The sequence below is a fragment of the Coloeus monedula genome (genome assembly GCF_965178545.1).
Source record: "Coloeus monedula genome assembly, chromosome: 27".
Taxonomy (NCBI): Eukaryota; Metazoa; Chordata; class Aves; order Passeriformes; family Corvidae; genus Coloeus; species Coloeus monedula.
Genome location: NC_138807.1, coordinates 3433768 through 3450288, shown reverse-complemented (window position 1 = coordinate 3450288; position 16521 = coordinate 3433768). Strand labels below are relative to the sequence as shown.

General features: G+C 40.7%; 1 protein-coding gene across 10 annotated transcripts in view; it reads left to right on the top strand.

The window, feature by feature from the left end:
- The window catches only part of MYO9B (myosin IXB), a 41684-nt gene that overhangs the window by 6439 nt on the left and 18724 nt on the right, over nt 1–16521 (top strand). For 6 of the 10 annotated variants that reach the window (XM_082297936.1, XM_082297938.1, XM_082297935.1 and 3 more), the window contains exons 3-14: nt 1724–2617; nt 9798–9892; nt 11144–11206; nt 11330–11429; nt 11572–11672; nt 11884–12013; nt 12483–12572; nt 12815–12931; nt 13218–13352; nt 15194–15315; nt 15871–16012; nt 16248–16464. In XM_082297936.1, coding sequence (XP_082154062.1) covers nt 1781–2617; nt 9798–9892; nt 11144–11206; nt 11330–11429; nt 11572–11672; nt 11884–12013; nt 12483–12572; nt 12815–12931; nt 13218–13352; nt 15194–15315; nt 15871–16012; nt 16248–16464 — 2149 coding nt within the window. In that variant the 5' untranslated portion in view covers nt 1724–1780. The remainder of the gene's footprint in view (nt 1–1723; nt 2618–9797; nt 9893–11143; nt 11207–11329; nt 11430–11571; nt 11673–11883; nt 12014–12482; nt 12573–12814; nt 12932–13217; nt 13353–15193; nt 15316–15870; nt 16013–16247; nt 16465–16521) is intronic. The other 4 variants (XM_082297940.1, XM_082297937.1, XM_082297939.1 and 1 more) reach the window with 1 other exon arrangement.

The window sequence follows — 16521 nt, the reverse complement described above, 5'->3', positions numbered from 1 at the left end:
GGGGAAAAAACATTCTTGGGTGGATCATACAGTTCGATCAGAGATGTGCTGTGGTTTGTCTTGCCATCTGTGGCTTATTCAGCCTTCCTTTTGATGAGTAGCCACTACAAATGATGCAGCTTGTGTGGCAGTGTCTGCTGTAAGCTGTCTGTGCAGAGTCCCTCAAAGCACAGCTCCCTCCTCGGAGGCTGTTCATGAGCCACAGCTATGTCATATGTTTTGTGAAGTGATTCATTACTTGCAATGGAAGTGGCAGCTAAAAGCCTCCAACTCTACTGATTTTAATTTGAAATGATTACTCTCTGTGGCCTTGTGCAAGTTCCTGTGCAGTTGTTTAGTGGCAAAAAGTAACTTCTTTGGCATTTCTCTGCCTCTTTCCTCTTTTTTTTAAAAATGTATTTGGCATGTCAGTGTATAATTAGAACACTTTGTTCTTGAAACAAAAATTGAGCTGCTATTCTCAGTATGAAGTTTTAAAGACTGCTAAAACAAAGGGGTACTTCATTATCCTTCTTTTAGTACCCCTTGATAAGCAAATGAACTGTGGAGCTAAAGCAACATGGGCAAACTTAGTCCTGGTGATCTGGGAGCACCAAATTGCAGATGAGAGAAAAATCACCAGCAAAGGTGATGGTAACAAAGTCCAGAGACTTTTAACTTGGCAGTGAGGAAGAGGTTGGCTTCTGAGGTTGCTGATAGGCTGGAGTTACATGTCTGGCCTGCACCAAGGCTGAAAGCAGGAAAAAGCAGTCATAATGAATGATTTTTGGTGATTTGTCAATGAGGATCCTGAACCCAGTGAGGAAGGAGTTGATGTGATGGGTATAAAGGCTTGGGAATGAAGTGGATTATTTAGGATCTTGTTTACTGCTGAAAAGTAGTTGCAGTAAGACTGAACTTTACTTTGTTGCCTAAAATGGAAGATACAAGTCATGTTCAAACCCTCTGTAGCAAGGATGTGGTTCACTCAGTGAAACGAGCAGGCTCTTGTCTGTGTAAATGATGCGTGCTAAGGAATCTCTGTGTTGTGTTAGAAGGAACCGAGAGCAGTGTCTGCTCCAGTCAGCTGGGGGCTCTGCTTCGTGAAAGCTTGGTGGGGTAAATGCTGTACCTGTCTTGTACCTCTCATGAAAAGAGGTTAGTTGGGGGAAATGAAGGGTAAAAAGAAGTGGATCTCAGTGTCAGAACCATTTTCCTCCTTGCATCTCTGCGCTGATCCCTCTGCCATAGCTCATGGCTGCTCTAAACTGTCACTGCTGAATTAAGAAGTGACCAAACCCTGTTTTTTACCTCAAGCTGCTGGTGCAGCTTTAAGGAAGAGTTTCTGTGGGAGGATGGATAAATGTTTATGTGGACGAGATCAAGGAAAGCATCTGGGCTAAAACTAACCTGGGCAAACAAGGAAGTTTTAATTTGGACATTGGCCCTGGTTTATTTTGCTTTGGCTCTGTGAATTCTTGTGTGCCATGACAGGGAGAAAGGAGTGGCATGGGAATAGAAGGAAAAGTGAAAGGAGGCTGGGTACTTTGGCAGCTCTCCATTCCATAGGATATGCCAAGGAGGCTGTTAGAAATAATACCGCTGATAGTAAAATTATTAACAAACAAATGCACTATGTGATATTCTTTGTATTCTCATCCTGCAGAAAATAACACCTTGCCCTGATACCTCTTGTACACATTTCTTAACACCTGGTTTTTTTCATTTTTCTTTTTTTTTTCAGACAATGGGCACTGCATATTAAGCAGGGGTGGAAGACTGAAGCCCATCTGGGGACAGAATGAGTTTAAAAGATGCTGACAGTGCAGTTTGCCAGGCAAAGGCAGCCTATAATCTTCATATTTACCCCCAGCTCTCAACAGAAAGTGCTCCCTGCTGCAAAGTGACAGCAACCAAAGACAGCACGTCATCAGATGTCATCAAGGATGTGATTAATATCTTAAACTTGGACGTCTCCAAACATTATGTGCTTGTGGAGGTGAAAGAATCAGGTGGAGAAGAATGGGTACTTGACATAAATGATTCTCCTGTGCACAGGGTTTTGCTTTGGCCTCGCCGTGCTCAGGATGAGCACCCGCAGAAGGATGGGTACTACTTCCTCCTGCAGGAAAGGAACACTGATGGCACCATCAAGTACGTGCAGATGCAGCTGCTTTCCAAGGAGACAGATGCTCGGCGCTTGGTGGAGAGGGGTTTTCTGCCCTGGCACCAGGAGGACTTCGATGACTTGTGCAATCTCCCCAACCTGACGGAGACAACGCTCCTGGAGAATCTCAAGTGCCGCTTCCTAAAGCACAGAATCTACACTTACGCAGGAAGTATCCTGATTGCAATTAACCCCTTCAAGTTCCTGCCCATTTATAATCCCAAGTATGTCAAGATGTATGAGAACCATCAGCTTGGGAAGTTGGAGCCTCATATTTTTGCCATTGCTGATGTGGCCTATCACACAATGCTTAAAAAACATGTTAATCAGTGCATCGTTATATCAGGTGAAAGTGGGTCTGGGAAAACCCAAAGCACAAACTTCTTAATTCACTGCCTCACGGCACTGAGCCAGAAAGGGTACGCGAGTGGTGTGGAGAGAACCATTCTGGGAGCTGGACCAGTTCTGGAGGTAAATTTATGCTCAAGTCACCTTCTGTGCAAATTGTTTTTTAAAAACTTGAAGTAACTGCTGTTGAATGCTGCTTTTGAGTCACCTACTTGGTTTAAGCATAAAATGTCACTGCTTTAGGCTTATCACTTGGTTTAGGTTTAAATGTCACTGCGCTGCAGTGGTGCTTGGCAGCGTTACCTGACTGCTTCTAATTGATTTTCCTTATTATGTTCACTTGACTTCCTGTTGCTTGTCATTTATATATGACTTGACTTTCCACCACTACACACCAATAATCTGGGGCAAAGGTTACCTGTGTTTTCCATCTGAAAGTTTTGATGGCATTTGAATCAAATCATAAGCAAACTTTTCATAACTATTGTTCCACTGAAACATCAACTCTTTGGTGTGATCCTGCCTTTATGTGTGAGCATTTTACTGAACTCACTTTTTGAGGGAGTTATTTCCTTTCTACAGCTGTTTGTGAAAGAGACCAACATTGTTAGTTGGGGAGAAAGTGGGAGTCTGTTTTGGCTTTTAGTTATTACAGCATTTCCAACAGAAAGCAAAACTAAACATGTTTAATTCTAAAAAACTGAACATTTTTAGTTCTCCTTTAGAGAAGGAGGGGTTACAGTTGGTGTTGTATTAGGTAATGTCAGGATAAACTTAAACTGGTATGTTAGGCCACTCTTTTTTACTCTCTGAAAGGAAAAACTCTGGAAGTGTGGATGAATGTAATGCTCACCTGTATCAAAATTTTCAACAGCAAAGAGCTTGAACACCATTTTAATTTTTAGGTTTAGTTTCAAATGTAGTAACACTTTCATTAAAAAAGTTCAAGCTTTTTTTAAAGCTCTTCTGTAAAGAATGAGGATTATATGCAAGTTCTTTTTTGCCTTCCTTTCTGCTGCTTGAAAGAAGAAGTAACATTGAGGCTTGTTGGTTGCTGGAGTTCAAGTTTGCAGTTCTAAACAGAAAACAGGAAGGGGTCACAGTGGAAAGCCCTGTTTGATCAGCTGATTTCTCTGCCTTTGATAAATTTAAGTGTTTCATATCCTCGTCTACAGACCTGATACAGCTGTGTCAAACCAGGCAGAGATGTAATGTCCTGTGTGCCTGTTGGTCTGCTGAGTGGCAACTGCACATATTCCTGGGGTCAGAACTAAAATTCATAACTTTGCTGGAGTCACAGGTCGATGTTGTATAAAGCTGGGCATGTTCATAAAGAGGTACTTGTGTTTTTCTATGCTAAGATTGGTTGTCTTAAGTACCACAATTTCTTCAGACTTCCACTGAGCATTTAGTAATACTTTTCATGAGAAAATATTCTTTCAGAATTGAATATATGTTCATGTAAATTCAGTGTGCATCAGAAAGGTAAGCTTAGAACATAAGAGGTAAAATCCAGTTATCCTGCTTTGATGCATCAGAGTTGATTCAGCTGACAGTGAAGCTTCCATGTTTCCCAATTTCAGTCACTAAGCCTAATTAAAAAAAAAGTCAACTCTTGGTCCGGGGGAGGGATGCACAGAAAGCTTATGTTGCTTTGTGGAAGTTAAACTGACTGCAAGCTCCTCTTAGATCTGGTCACTTCTAAATCCATCCCTGGTGACTCATTTTGGGTTTTTACTGAAGGGAACTAAAATGCTACAAGGGAATTTTTCTTAAATTGATGTTTCTGGGGACTTTTTGCACAAACGGTTTTGCCATGTGCCCAGACTATTTGAGAATGTTTAACTTTGAAGTTTTATTCTGAGTCTTCATCAAAGTTGAAAATGTACTCTTGACTAAAAACTTCCATGATGTACAAATGGGTTGCGTTTTAGGTGAGAACTTCCTCATTTTAGGGATCTCTTATTTCTCTGCCACCTAAGTAAAATGGGTCTATTTGCAGGCTGACCTTCTGTAAAAGTTCAAGGGTTTAAAGCAGCTGTTTCTAGCACAGAGGAGCGAGCACAATTAGGGTGCTATGGAGGTGGATTTATAATTTTATCTTTTCATGCTTAGGGAATTGGAAACATTCCTTAGTGAATTCTGTGTCTGAGTTGGCTGATTAACCTGAGTTCAAATCTCTAAACAATTTACAGATACACTATTGTTAATATTTTTGCTCCTTGTTTACAATTTCTAGATGAAGAATGGAGTTACAGCGGGACCGTGAAAGATTTGACATTAAATGTTGCTTGATGTTGCCTTGTCAAACATCTGAGAGATGAAAGCCCTGATGCTGAGACAGTGTAGTTAAAAATTAAACATGGTATCAGCACAAGTGCTGTCACATGGGCTGGTGAGAGGAGAGTGGTCATGGGGCAGCTCTGAGCCTCAGATGCTTCCTGCTCAATCCCAGAACCCGTTTGAGCTGTTTAAAAGGTTCCTTGTAGGGGATCTAATAAGCAGAGGTCAATTCCAGTAATTTTGATTGTTTGGCACTGCTTGCAGCTTTCCAGAGAAAAAGGATCAGAGAGGGAAGCTGCTTCCATGGACAGTGGTGCCTAAAGCTGAGCTTTGTGCTGTTTTATAACAGTTCATGGACATTCAGTTGCCTTTCCTGTGTGGGAATTGCTCTCAGATTATAGTTTGTTGTTTTCTTTTTTTCTTCAATTGTATTTCCAGGCTAAGGGAGATCATCTCTAGTGAAGAGCAGTTTCTTTAAAACTGGTGGGGAGATAAATATAAGCTCTGTTTTAATATATTCCTGACTTTTTAAACCTTTTCTAAATTTAGTAATTAAAATACAGTTCCCTGACTTGAAGCTTTTCTTGTATTGACTTGAGTTCAAGTTACTTATGATTGAAATCCTAAGAAGGAATTTACACTTGGGAACTATTTGGGTCAAATTTGGAATAGTGAATCAAACCTTGGGGAACTGTTGTTTGGGTCAAATTGGGAATAATGAATCAAACCTTTGTTTATTTTATAGTCTCAAACAAGACAATTAAACCTTTCCATACACACTGAAGAAGTTTCCAATAAATTCATATTTTCCTTTCATCAGGGAAAAATGCTTAACTGCATGTTTCAGCAATAAAATGCACAGAGTGCTATCTAAGACTTTGAATTTATTTTGGAAACCTAAAGTTAACTTATTCTTCAAACCAGTTAATTCAGTAAAGTGGCAGAAAATTGAGTTAGGGGATGGGAGCATGTGGTGAGAGAAGTGAGGGAATGGGAGCTTTGTCTTCCGGCAGCTGAGCTCCCCTTGGCTTTCTGTCTGTTGTTAAATTGTAACCCTCAGTGTTCCGTGTTTATTACACAATTTCAGTTCCTTTTTGAGTGTGCTGAAAGTTCATTTGCCTCTGAAACAGGAGCTGAGGAGAGTTGGGACAGATGAAAATATTGGGGTGTCATAATTCTTCATGAATTATTTTGAAAATAATTGCTTATTCCCATTTGGATGTGTTCTTGATTTCTCAATGATGCTGAACCAGTCTTTGGAAAGAATTAATGCCAAATAAAATGGAAATTCCAACAGGAATCTTTTATTAACTGGCCTTCTAAAGAAGAATTATTATTGATAGCACAAGCATGTGAGAGGGATCAGATTTTTTAGAACTCACGGTATTTAAAATCTTCTAAAATTTAATCGTAGCAAGTTTTATGCTTTACGATTCTGTGGAGAAGAGCAGAGCAGTTTGCTGTCAGCTCTGTTTTCTTCATGACAGTTCTGCTGTGCTCGTGCCTTTGGTCTGAGATGGGCTGAAGCTCAGTGGAGCTTCAGCTCTGGTTTTCATTTGTATTTGCCATCAAAGCCTGCACATGCATTTCATGGGTGTAGCCTGTTCTATTCCAGGGAAAGTGCTCGTTTTAAGGCCATTATCTGAATGTGTTTGTTTTAAGAATCATAATCAAAGGAGGAATGGAACTTCCTTTTTGCATTTGCATGCATGTCACTGTTTTTTCTGGTAGAAATGTGATGTTGCCTGCTTTTCCCTGCTGCACACAACTCTCGGGGAAAAATCACCTTGTCCTTCATTCAGTGGGGATTGCTTGGAGTACCCGGGGCATCCCCCAGCGGGAGGAGTTGCAAAATTACCCTGAGCACTGCAAGTTCCTGTTGGTGAGTGGATACTTCACAGCATGGTTGTGAGGACCACTGTTAAACCAAGTTCAGCTCTGAAGAAGTCATTTCCTCTGCCAGGGTGTGGGATTTGAGTCTCCCATGTCCTTTGGCACAGTAGAAGATGGATCTGTGTGCAGTGATGGCTCTGCCATGGAGCTGAGTGGTTTACGTGGAAACTCCCAATAGCTTTATCAGATCTTGGCAGTTCTTATGAAAGAATTAAATGAGACTTTTGTTGTGTTCCTGAGGTAGATACTGGGAGCGTGTGTGTGGGGTTTTGTTGGGGTTGTATTTTAGCAAATAAAAGGAGAATTCAGTGGTTTTCTGAATACTTTTATATCTGTCCCTGTTGTAAGACTTTTAAGTGTCAGGCTCCAGTTTATGCCTCTCGCATTCCAAGGTAAGAGGATGGGTTGAATGACTTCCTGCCTCCCAGAATAGGCAATCCCAGCTCAGATTCCTGCTGGTATTGGTCTGCTATTTTTGACTCACCCTGTTTTATACAGCTGATGTTGTGCATTGGAGTGATTTAGTTTTAGTTTTTTGGTTCTATTTGTCTTCTCATGGACTCACAAGGGAAAACAGTGAATGGGTTTGCTTATATAAAGGGTTAGTTTTCTTTAGTTGAAATTTTCTTGTCCCTTCAGATCTTCTGACTTTATTTTGTACTCGCCAAAGTATTTTGAAGAACATGGTAACAGTAATTTAAGTTAAATATTACCAAAAAAAAAAAAAATCTCCACCCAAAATGTTAACTGACTTGGAATGTTCTTTAAAAAGTTGTAGATGTTAAAGGCTCTTCTGAGGAAACCAGTACATTAAAACTTTCCTAAAAACTGTTAATATTAGATCAGCTTTTAAGAATTTGCTGTATGCTTTGACTAAATACCAGACACATGAGATCATAAGAGCCTTTAGTTTTAAACTGTATTCATTGCTTACATGAGTAATCACTAAGAAAAGTTTTTCAGGAAGCCCAAGTGATGGGATTTCTTAACTCTATAATGCAAAAAATATTTATTAATAAGAAATAATACTGCAAATGTAGCTGTACTGTGGTTTGGCTTCTTGGGGAAAACTGGTGAACTGATTGTTCACTGATGGCTTAAGTTAGAAAACTTCACAGAAACTTTTCCTGGGATCATCTTGCAAGTCCGCTAGTCTGCAGCCTGGCAAAGCTCACTGCAGCAGATTTCCCAAAGCCCAGAATGGGAAGTTGGATGGTGTTTTGCAGAGAGCAGGAGCTGAGCCACTGTCCTGGAGAGGAACGGGGCTTTGATTGACTGACAATTCACTGTGCTGATGTCACAGGACTTTCACTTCTGGTTTGGTAACTGCAAGGAGCTGACCTGGATTTTTTGCATCTATTATTACGCATACCCATGCAAAATGGGTTCTACAAAAAGAAATCTGGACGATACATTGGTGGATAAGTGGTGCAAAGAGATATTGATGGCTGGTCAATGCTTGCTTTGAAAAATCAGAGTGGGGCTGCTGTTGGCATTGTATAGCGTGGTCTCAGAAAATCCAAAGCTGGAGCTCAGCTTCAGCCATCTGTGACCACTTCTGGATACAAATCCTCTCCCTGCTGAAGCCTGTTGATTTTTCTGGAGTTGCAGCAGAGTCACTCTGCACAGGAGGAGCTCATTGAGCTTATTATTCCTTTAGGTCAGGAATAACAGTTACCTGAAGAATTACAGACATTCTCCCAGTTTATAGGAAGCTTTTCAGATTCTCTGAATGCAACTAGTGGTGGAAATGTGGTTGTGGGAGAGCTTGGAGAACCTGGTTTGGAGTTAGTGGTCCAAAAGTTCCACTGCAGCACTGCTGACACCCTTAAGGTACTTTGACAAAAACCCTCAAAACCAGAAGAGAAGGGAAGATTTTCAACATACAGATAATGACTGTCATGAGAACGTTTTCCATGGACGTACCCCCTAACTGGATGTGTACACCATGGCTGGATGTATAAACAGTTCTGTGCTGTGTGCAGTGCATTCACACATCCGTCGTGCTCCGGATGTGGGAGCGCGCGCGTGTGCGTGTGAAGGAAGAGATTACACAGCTCTGTGCAATCATTTCACAAGGGCTCTATATTAGGGAGGCGGATTTCCTAATGGAGGACTTCATTGCTTGGAGCTTTAAGAGGAAATATCTGGGGGAGGAGATGCTGGGATAGTCTACCCCGAGCAGGGTATTTCTGCAAATAACTGCATTTTGCAGAGGTTTCCTTCTTTAGGTGCTGTGTGGTAGAAGGGTGACAAGTTTTCCTTGCCCTTGGAGCACATAGTTAAGAGTTGATAAAGTTGAAGACATTCCCAATAACTGATTCTACTGGACTTCTACATGTAATGTTTTCTTTGTAGTTCTTAAGCGTGGCTCATGCAGAGGTTTTGTGTTATGTGTGTATTAGCGCTGTCAGAGGACTCATGATCTGATAGAAGAATTAGAGATGTACAGTTAGGGTTTGTGCCATATGTATTTTTTCTTTCCTAACACCTCATCATAAAACTTCACTCTTCAGTGTTGTGTAGCAGAGTAGCTGCCCAACGAGTTGTTCTATAAACCGAAGTTTTTCTGTTTGTGTTTTTCCTGTTTTTTGAATACACAACTTTGAAAATTCCTGGGCTAACTGTATAAATGAGATATTAATGTTCTGTGTCACTTGAAGAAAAGTTGTGTTTAATGTGAATTTTTTTCAGTGGTAGCAGTACATTGGGGAATAGGAATTGGTTTGTGACTTTTGTATGGGAGAGGTAATTTCATGGTGGTTGTGCTGTCTTCATCCTGCTCAATGTCTTCTCTAAGGTCCTAATTGTTATTGATTGAGGCTGATTTGCACTCTCCAGCTGTGGCTACCTGTCCTGTACTCCTAAAATATCTAGAAGTATTATTCCCTTCCCTCAGTCCCTCAAATATCACTGCATGGATCAAATAATAAACATATATAGTTCTGTGAGGAACATGGGGGCTTCCTAGGCTGCCTTTTTGGTGTTTGTGTGCTGCAATTCCCACAGTATTCCGAGTTTTTTCTGGAAGCTAACAGGAATCTGAACAATGAACAGAAGAGCTTGGAAAGCTGTGTGTTGACGTATTTAGTTTGATTGAAAATTAACTCATTTTGCTTTATTGCAGGCATTTGGAAATGCAAAAACAGCACATAACAATAACTCCAGTCGTTTTGGGAAGTTCATTCAAGTCAACTATTTAGAGAATGGTATTGTCCGGGGGTAAGTACAGAGTGAGCTGGTTCTGGGGGTGATCTCTGTGCTTTTCGGAACTGGGAAGCCTCTGTTGTACATAAAATGCTGCCTTGTTGAAGCTCTGCTCGTGTGAGAATAGCTTGGTGCTGTGGAGTTCAAAATTCTATAACTGAGCTTTGTGGAGCTGTCAGGTGATGCGTAATACTCTGACTTCGCTGTGCAGCTGGCTCAGGTTAAGAATCTGCTGCTGCATCTTTGCCTTCAGGCTAAATGAAGGCTTGTGCATAACACCCTCTGCCCTCTCCATTTTGCATTTAAAAACAGAAGATCTGAATTTTTAAGAGGAGTGGAGAGAAGTGAAATAGATTTGAGGAAGCCATTTTAAAGAAACAGTTTAAACATCTGTTAGAGAAATAAAGAAAGCTATTATCAAATGTGTGTGCTTCTATCTGAAGGTCTTAAAACATGAGATATTTAATGCCTACATTTGCTGGTTCTGATGGACTGTGGAGCGTCATGAGCAATCCCTGACCTTTATGCTCCAGTGTTTCTTTTCTTTGGCTTATAATAATAACATGAGTGACTGGGAACGCTGTGCCACATGTGCTTTGAGTGTTATTCTGAAGGAATTTGACATACTTTCAGACCCAATCACACTAGCTCAGGAGATGGGTACAATTTGAATACACTTATTTTGTCTTCAGCGTGAGAAAAAGATGCTCAAACTTTGTCCTCAATCATTGTACCCCTTGTCAAGGACTTGGAATTATCATTTAGGAGGTTACTTTCTCACCCTGTAGGGGGTTTTCTGGCTGGCTGGCTTCCATTCCGGGCTGACGTCTACTCTGACATAAAAGTCCAGCAAATGTGTTGGGATGACACTCAGACAGCTCCCTGGTGTATTTTTGGGGTCTTGCCTTGGCATGCCATGTCAGATAAGTGTTAATCTCACAGGATGACACATTGTTACCGCTCTGTGGGTTTTGTTTCTGTTGGCAGTTTTCATCAACACTTTCCTTGCTTGGTCTGTCTGTTTTAAGTTATCTCCACTAAACCCAAGCACAGCAAAGAGGTGTTCCTTGGGTATTTCTTTGTTCCAGTCATAATACAGGGCCTACTGATGTTCTTGATTTAGATTTAAGGTAGTGGCCTAAGATCTTCTCTTGCACATTTTAGTGCAGATCTCATTATTTGAACTCTCTTGCCAGTTGCTGCTGATGTTTTATGAGGTCTTTTCTCTGTGCCCTCATGCTTGTTTTATTTTCTGTGGCTCCTTAGGGCTGTGGTTGAAAAATACCTGCTTGAAAAATCTCGTCTGGTTTCTCAAGAAAAAGATGAAAGGTAAGAGGAAATACAGTTTTCCAAGAGAGTTAAAATCAATGGAAGAGTTTAAGAGCACCTGAATTAGATAGAATAAAAGAAAACCCACTATATTTTCATGAGAGAAATGTATTGACTTTGCAGGAACTACCATGTCTTTTATTATTTGCTACTTGGAGTCAATGAAGAAGAGCGTAAAGAATTTCACCTCAAGCAACCTGAAGATTATTTCTACCTCAACCAGGTAATGTGTGATTTACCAATGCACTGATAAGGGTTGTCTGTGTGTTGTGTCAAAGATGAAAGGAAGCAGAATAGATTATATTCGGCTTTTTGTGATGTTGGGGTTTTGCTCTTTGCCTTTAATTTTGGATTTCTCTTCGCAGCATAACTTGAAAATTGAAGACGGGGAAGACCTCCGACATGAATTTGAGAGGTTAAAACAAGCCATGGAGATGGTTGGCTTCCTTTCAGCAACAAAGAAACAGTAAGTGGAATTCTGTTAGCTTTTGTTACTGGCAGTTATTGTTCATGGGCTGCAGTGAGCAGTTGGGATCACACGTAGTTCTGTAGGGAACGAGGAGAGTTGAGTGTTTTGCACTTACGGACTAATTCTTGAAGTAGAATTAGGTCTGCTAGCCTGTTATAATGAACTTTCTTAAGAAAAATTCTTACATAATTCAATTTTTCTTCCTTAGGATTTTTTCAATACTTTCAGCTATTCTTTATTTGGGCAACGTCACGTACAAGAAGAAAGCCACAGGTCGGGATGAAGGGTTGGACGTGGGACCTCCTGAAGTGTTGGACATTCTTTCGCAGCTGTTGAAAGTAGAGTATTTCTCTTTAGCATTAATGTTTGATACACCTGTTTGTCATGTTCTACCCCAGCATTTCACTTGGATATCCCAGTTTCTGTATCTGAATCTCCTTTGTGATACTTCCACAATATTTTTCTTATGGGAGGGGGAACATGAAATCGGTGACATTATTTGGATTAGAGATGGAAAATAACCTTTAGCATGGAAATAGAATTTATTGACTCACCAATCCCAGAGCTGAGCAAGAATAGATTCAGTGTAGGTGTGTTCTTTGCCACCACAGGGAAACATCTGAATGAATGTAAACAGAATAATTTAAACAAGTTGTAGGACTTGTAAAACTACTGATGGATGATAGATGTGGCTGTTGTCAAAGAGCTTGGGCTTCTCTGAGGAAGTTGTATGTCCACTGCTGCAGTCAAATAACTCATTGAGAAGCTTGATGGTGACAGCAACTCTTGTTCTCTCTCATTCTGAAGGTTAAACGAGAAATCCTGGTAGAAGTGCTAACAAAAAGAAAAACTGTGACTGCTAATGATAAGCTTATATTGCCATATAGTCTCAATGAGGTGAGTAAAAGAGCACTTGTAGGGTGACTTTAAATAACTGAGACTTGCTTTTTTGGATTAAAAAAGCTATTATGGTACACTTTCACATTTTGTGAGGAATGGTTGGAAAGTTACAAGTTTGAATTAAAGGCAAATTGTGGTTTTGTTTGTCTCTGCTGGGGTTGTAACCTGTGAGTGACACTGGTTTGAAACGGAAATGATTATTTTTTTAAGTAAAGTTCTGAAGATTGTTTGATCTGCAGGCAATAACAGCTCGTGATTCCATGGCAAAGTCCTTGTACAGTGCTCTGTTTGATTGGATTGTTCTGCGAATCAATCATGCACTCCTTAACAAGAAGGACATGGAGGAATCTGTTACAGTAAGTCTCTCACAAAACCAAGTCTTTGCAGGCAGCTATGTGTTTAGACCTAACAGTCAAAGCTATAGATGATATGTTTTGATACCTGGGATAAATTTTGGTATTTCTCAAGCCCATGCTAAATTTCCTGGTAGTATTTAATCATGTCTATTTTCACAGTAGATAGAACTATTAAATATTTTAAAACTTTTCAGCACAGACTGCAGTGCTTTCTGGACTGTTTATCTGTTGGGGGTTAAGGCACTGTATGACAGATTGGTAACTAGATTTCCACATCTTCTTTTAGTGTCTGTCCATTGGTGTACTTGATATTTTTGGATTTGAAGATTTCGAAACCAACAGTTTTGAGCAGTTCTGTATAAATTATGCAAATGAGCAACTTCAGTATTATTTCAATCAGCACATTTTCAAATTGGAGCAGGTAAGAAATGAGAGTCACTGAAGTGAAACCTGTTTTTATCAAGTGTTTATGTATTATGCAAACTTAGCCTCTAGTCTGCAAAACCCCATGGCATAATTGCTTGATTATTTCTGAAAAGTCTTTACTTTTTAAATTTCTTCTCTCACTATTGCTTATTATTGTACTAATGGTAGTGGGGTCTTTCTTCAGAGGACTGGCACTAAGTTGCTGCTTGACTGCAAAAACTAATACAACATTCGGGTGATCCCAGAGAGAAGTCAGCTAAAACTGTGAACTTTGGTATTGGAAGTCTGTAGGTGAGGGGTTGGATTCAGGTGTTTTTGTTTTAATGGTTGGGAAACAGTTTCTCTTATTTCTATCAGTCTGTAAGTATTTAATAACCAGTCTTTGCTGCTTCTCCCACCCAACAGCATTTAGGGGGTGCAACTGTGTTTTGGTACTGGCAGTAGTTCTGAAATCCTGGTATTACTGGCATGTGTTGATTAACTTGTTTGCAGATGGTATCATCTGACAGAGCACTTTGAGTGCTGCAGGAGCCAACAGATCCTGTTTCTGGACTGGGCTTTGGAGTGGGGTTTGCTTTAGACTTGGGTTTTTTCTGCTTTGTGCAAAAGTGTGGTTCTCAGGTCACTGCTGAAAGGAGTCATTCTGTAGTATGTGGTACTTTGTCAACAACTTCAGGCAAGCATTTTAAGAAAATAAAATTACTAAACATCCAAACTTTGTGTGTAAACATAATGTTGAGGTCCCTGTTTTGTAACTCAGGACAGAATTGGCTATCCAGGCTGGTCAGAGTAAATAGTTACATTGTCTTCTTTTTTTTTTTCTAATGCCATTTTTCCAAATAAGATTAATCCTTGAATGACCCACTTCCTGTACCTCTTGCAGCCTGAGGGCCCTCAGGGGGATCTCTATATCTTTTTAAAGAAAGGCTTTTTTGTCTGTGGAAAATGGCATTTCAGTTCTGTAACACGGTGTGTACTGAGCAGTCTGTGTTGGGCAGACTGAATTCCACCTACTTAAAAATAATGCATATATCATCATCATCTAGAACATGAGAGGTGCTCTTTGTCCGTTGTTGAACATAAAACTTATTTAATTTTCTGTGTGATTCTTTTTTTTACTTTAATACCTTATCATTATCTTGTTTCCTGTGGGTATTTACAGCATTAAGAAAATCTGGTATTTTGCTTCTGTATCTTAGTGGGAAGCTTGTCCTGTCGACCATTTGAGGGATTGTCACTTCAGCAGAAGAGCTTCATGTTCTCTTGTCAGGGAGCTCCAAATTTTCTGAGCCCAAGCAATATCCATTGCTTCCTTAGGGAAGTTCTGATGCTGCTGTTGTGTAGGCCTTAACTGCCTGTTATGAAACTTCTGTTATTTCTTCTGACAGTGCAATAAAATTCTGGAACTTGATATTTAACTATTTCTCATTTCCCATAATACAAAAATCATGGAAGAGAAAAATAGACTTGAACTCCTCTATGTCTGCCCAGTTTTACTGGAGTGCTGTAGATGTAATGTCCAACTCCAGGGTCGTAGGCTGCTGATTGCTGGGAAGGCAGAGCACAGCAGAACGTTCCTTTCACAGCTTTGATTTTGAAATAGTTTTACCCCAAACAAGCCCTGCTGAGTGATGTGCCTGAGTGGACCTTTGATCTGTGCCTCTATGCTCGTTCTTCTGTTCCTATTTATAAATTCTCCTTATTTTTGTCTCTGCTGCCTGAACTAACAAACTCCACTTGCTGTAGCTGTTCAAGGCTGTGTTTTAAGCACTTAGACCACAGGACATCAAAGGCCAGAGCACTGTATTGATAAGGGAATTTTCTTGAGCTACACAGGAGGAATATAAGAGTGAAGGGATCACTTGGCACAATATTGACTATACTGATAATGTGGCCTGCATTCACTTAATCAGCAAGAAGCCCACTGGCCTCTTCTATCTTCTGGATGAAGAAAGCAAGTAAGCAACAAACATCTGCAAAAATACGTGTGGCGGGGGGAGGGAAGGACTGTGAAAGGGAACAGAAATACAGCACTTGAAAAAGGAGTGGAATGTTGTGGGAAGCAAAGGGTTATTTATGACTATGATTTACCCTGTAGTTTGCTTCTAATGACTCCAGTATGGTGGTGATATAAATTGATGCTAAAAGTGAACTTTGGCTTAAGCAAATTTAGAAACTTCCATGTTTGTGGCTTACCATGGAACTCCAATTAAAGTAAAATGCATGTCTGTAAGTCTTTGAAGCATTAAGTAGCAAATGTGGTAAATAGTTAATGTTGGCTGGTGAAGTGGGAGGAAACACTGACGTACACTTGAAACCTCACAATATTCTGCTGTGTATGGAGCTGCTTGGTTTGGATCCAGAAATTGAGCCCACCTTTAAAATTCAAAGCAGGTATAGAGATCTTGGACAATTAATACTTTCCACAAGGATCAATAAGTGTTCATTCTGTCACCCTAATAAGCATATCTGTATTTGAGAAACAGCTGACCGCTTTTGTCTTGCCTTCCCAGTTTTCCACATGCCACCAACCAAACTCTACTGGCAAAATTCAAACAGCAGCATGAGGAGAACAAGTTTTTTGTTGGAACCCCAGTGATGGAGCCTGCTTTTATTATTCGCCACTTTGCTGGCAAAGTGAAGTACCAGATCAAAGTAGGTGATAGGTTTGATGGCCACAAAAAAAGAATATCCTTGCCTTTCTGGGAGCTTTTTGTCAGGGTGTAGAAAATTTTCTGGGAATGGGCTGGATCAAAAGGGTTCTCAGAGGTACTTTGGGTTTGTTTTTCGGGTGGTGGTGTTGGCTGGAGGGTAACACATTTATTCCAAATGAACAGAACACAGGGAGCTTTCCTGACAGCTTGCAGCTCAGTGTGCCTGTTTTGTGCAGGATTTCAGGGAGAAAAACATGGATTACATGAGGCCTGACATCGTGGCTCTGCTGCGCAGCAGCGACAGCGCCTTTGTGCGGGAGCTGATCGGGATGGACCCGGTGGCCGTGTTCCGCTGGGCCGTGCTGCGCGCGGCCATCCGCGCCATGGCCGTGTTCGCCCAGGCTGGGCGGGAGAGGGCCCAGAAAACGGCAGGTGGGGCACGGGAAACGGCAGGTAGGGCATGGGAAACTGCAGGTATGGCTTGGAAAATTGCAGGTAGGGCAGGGGGAG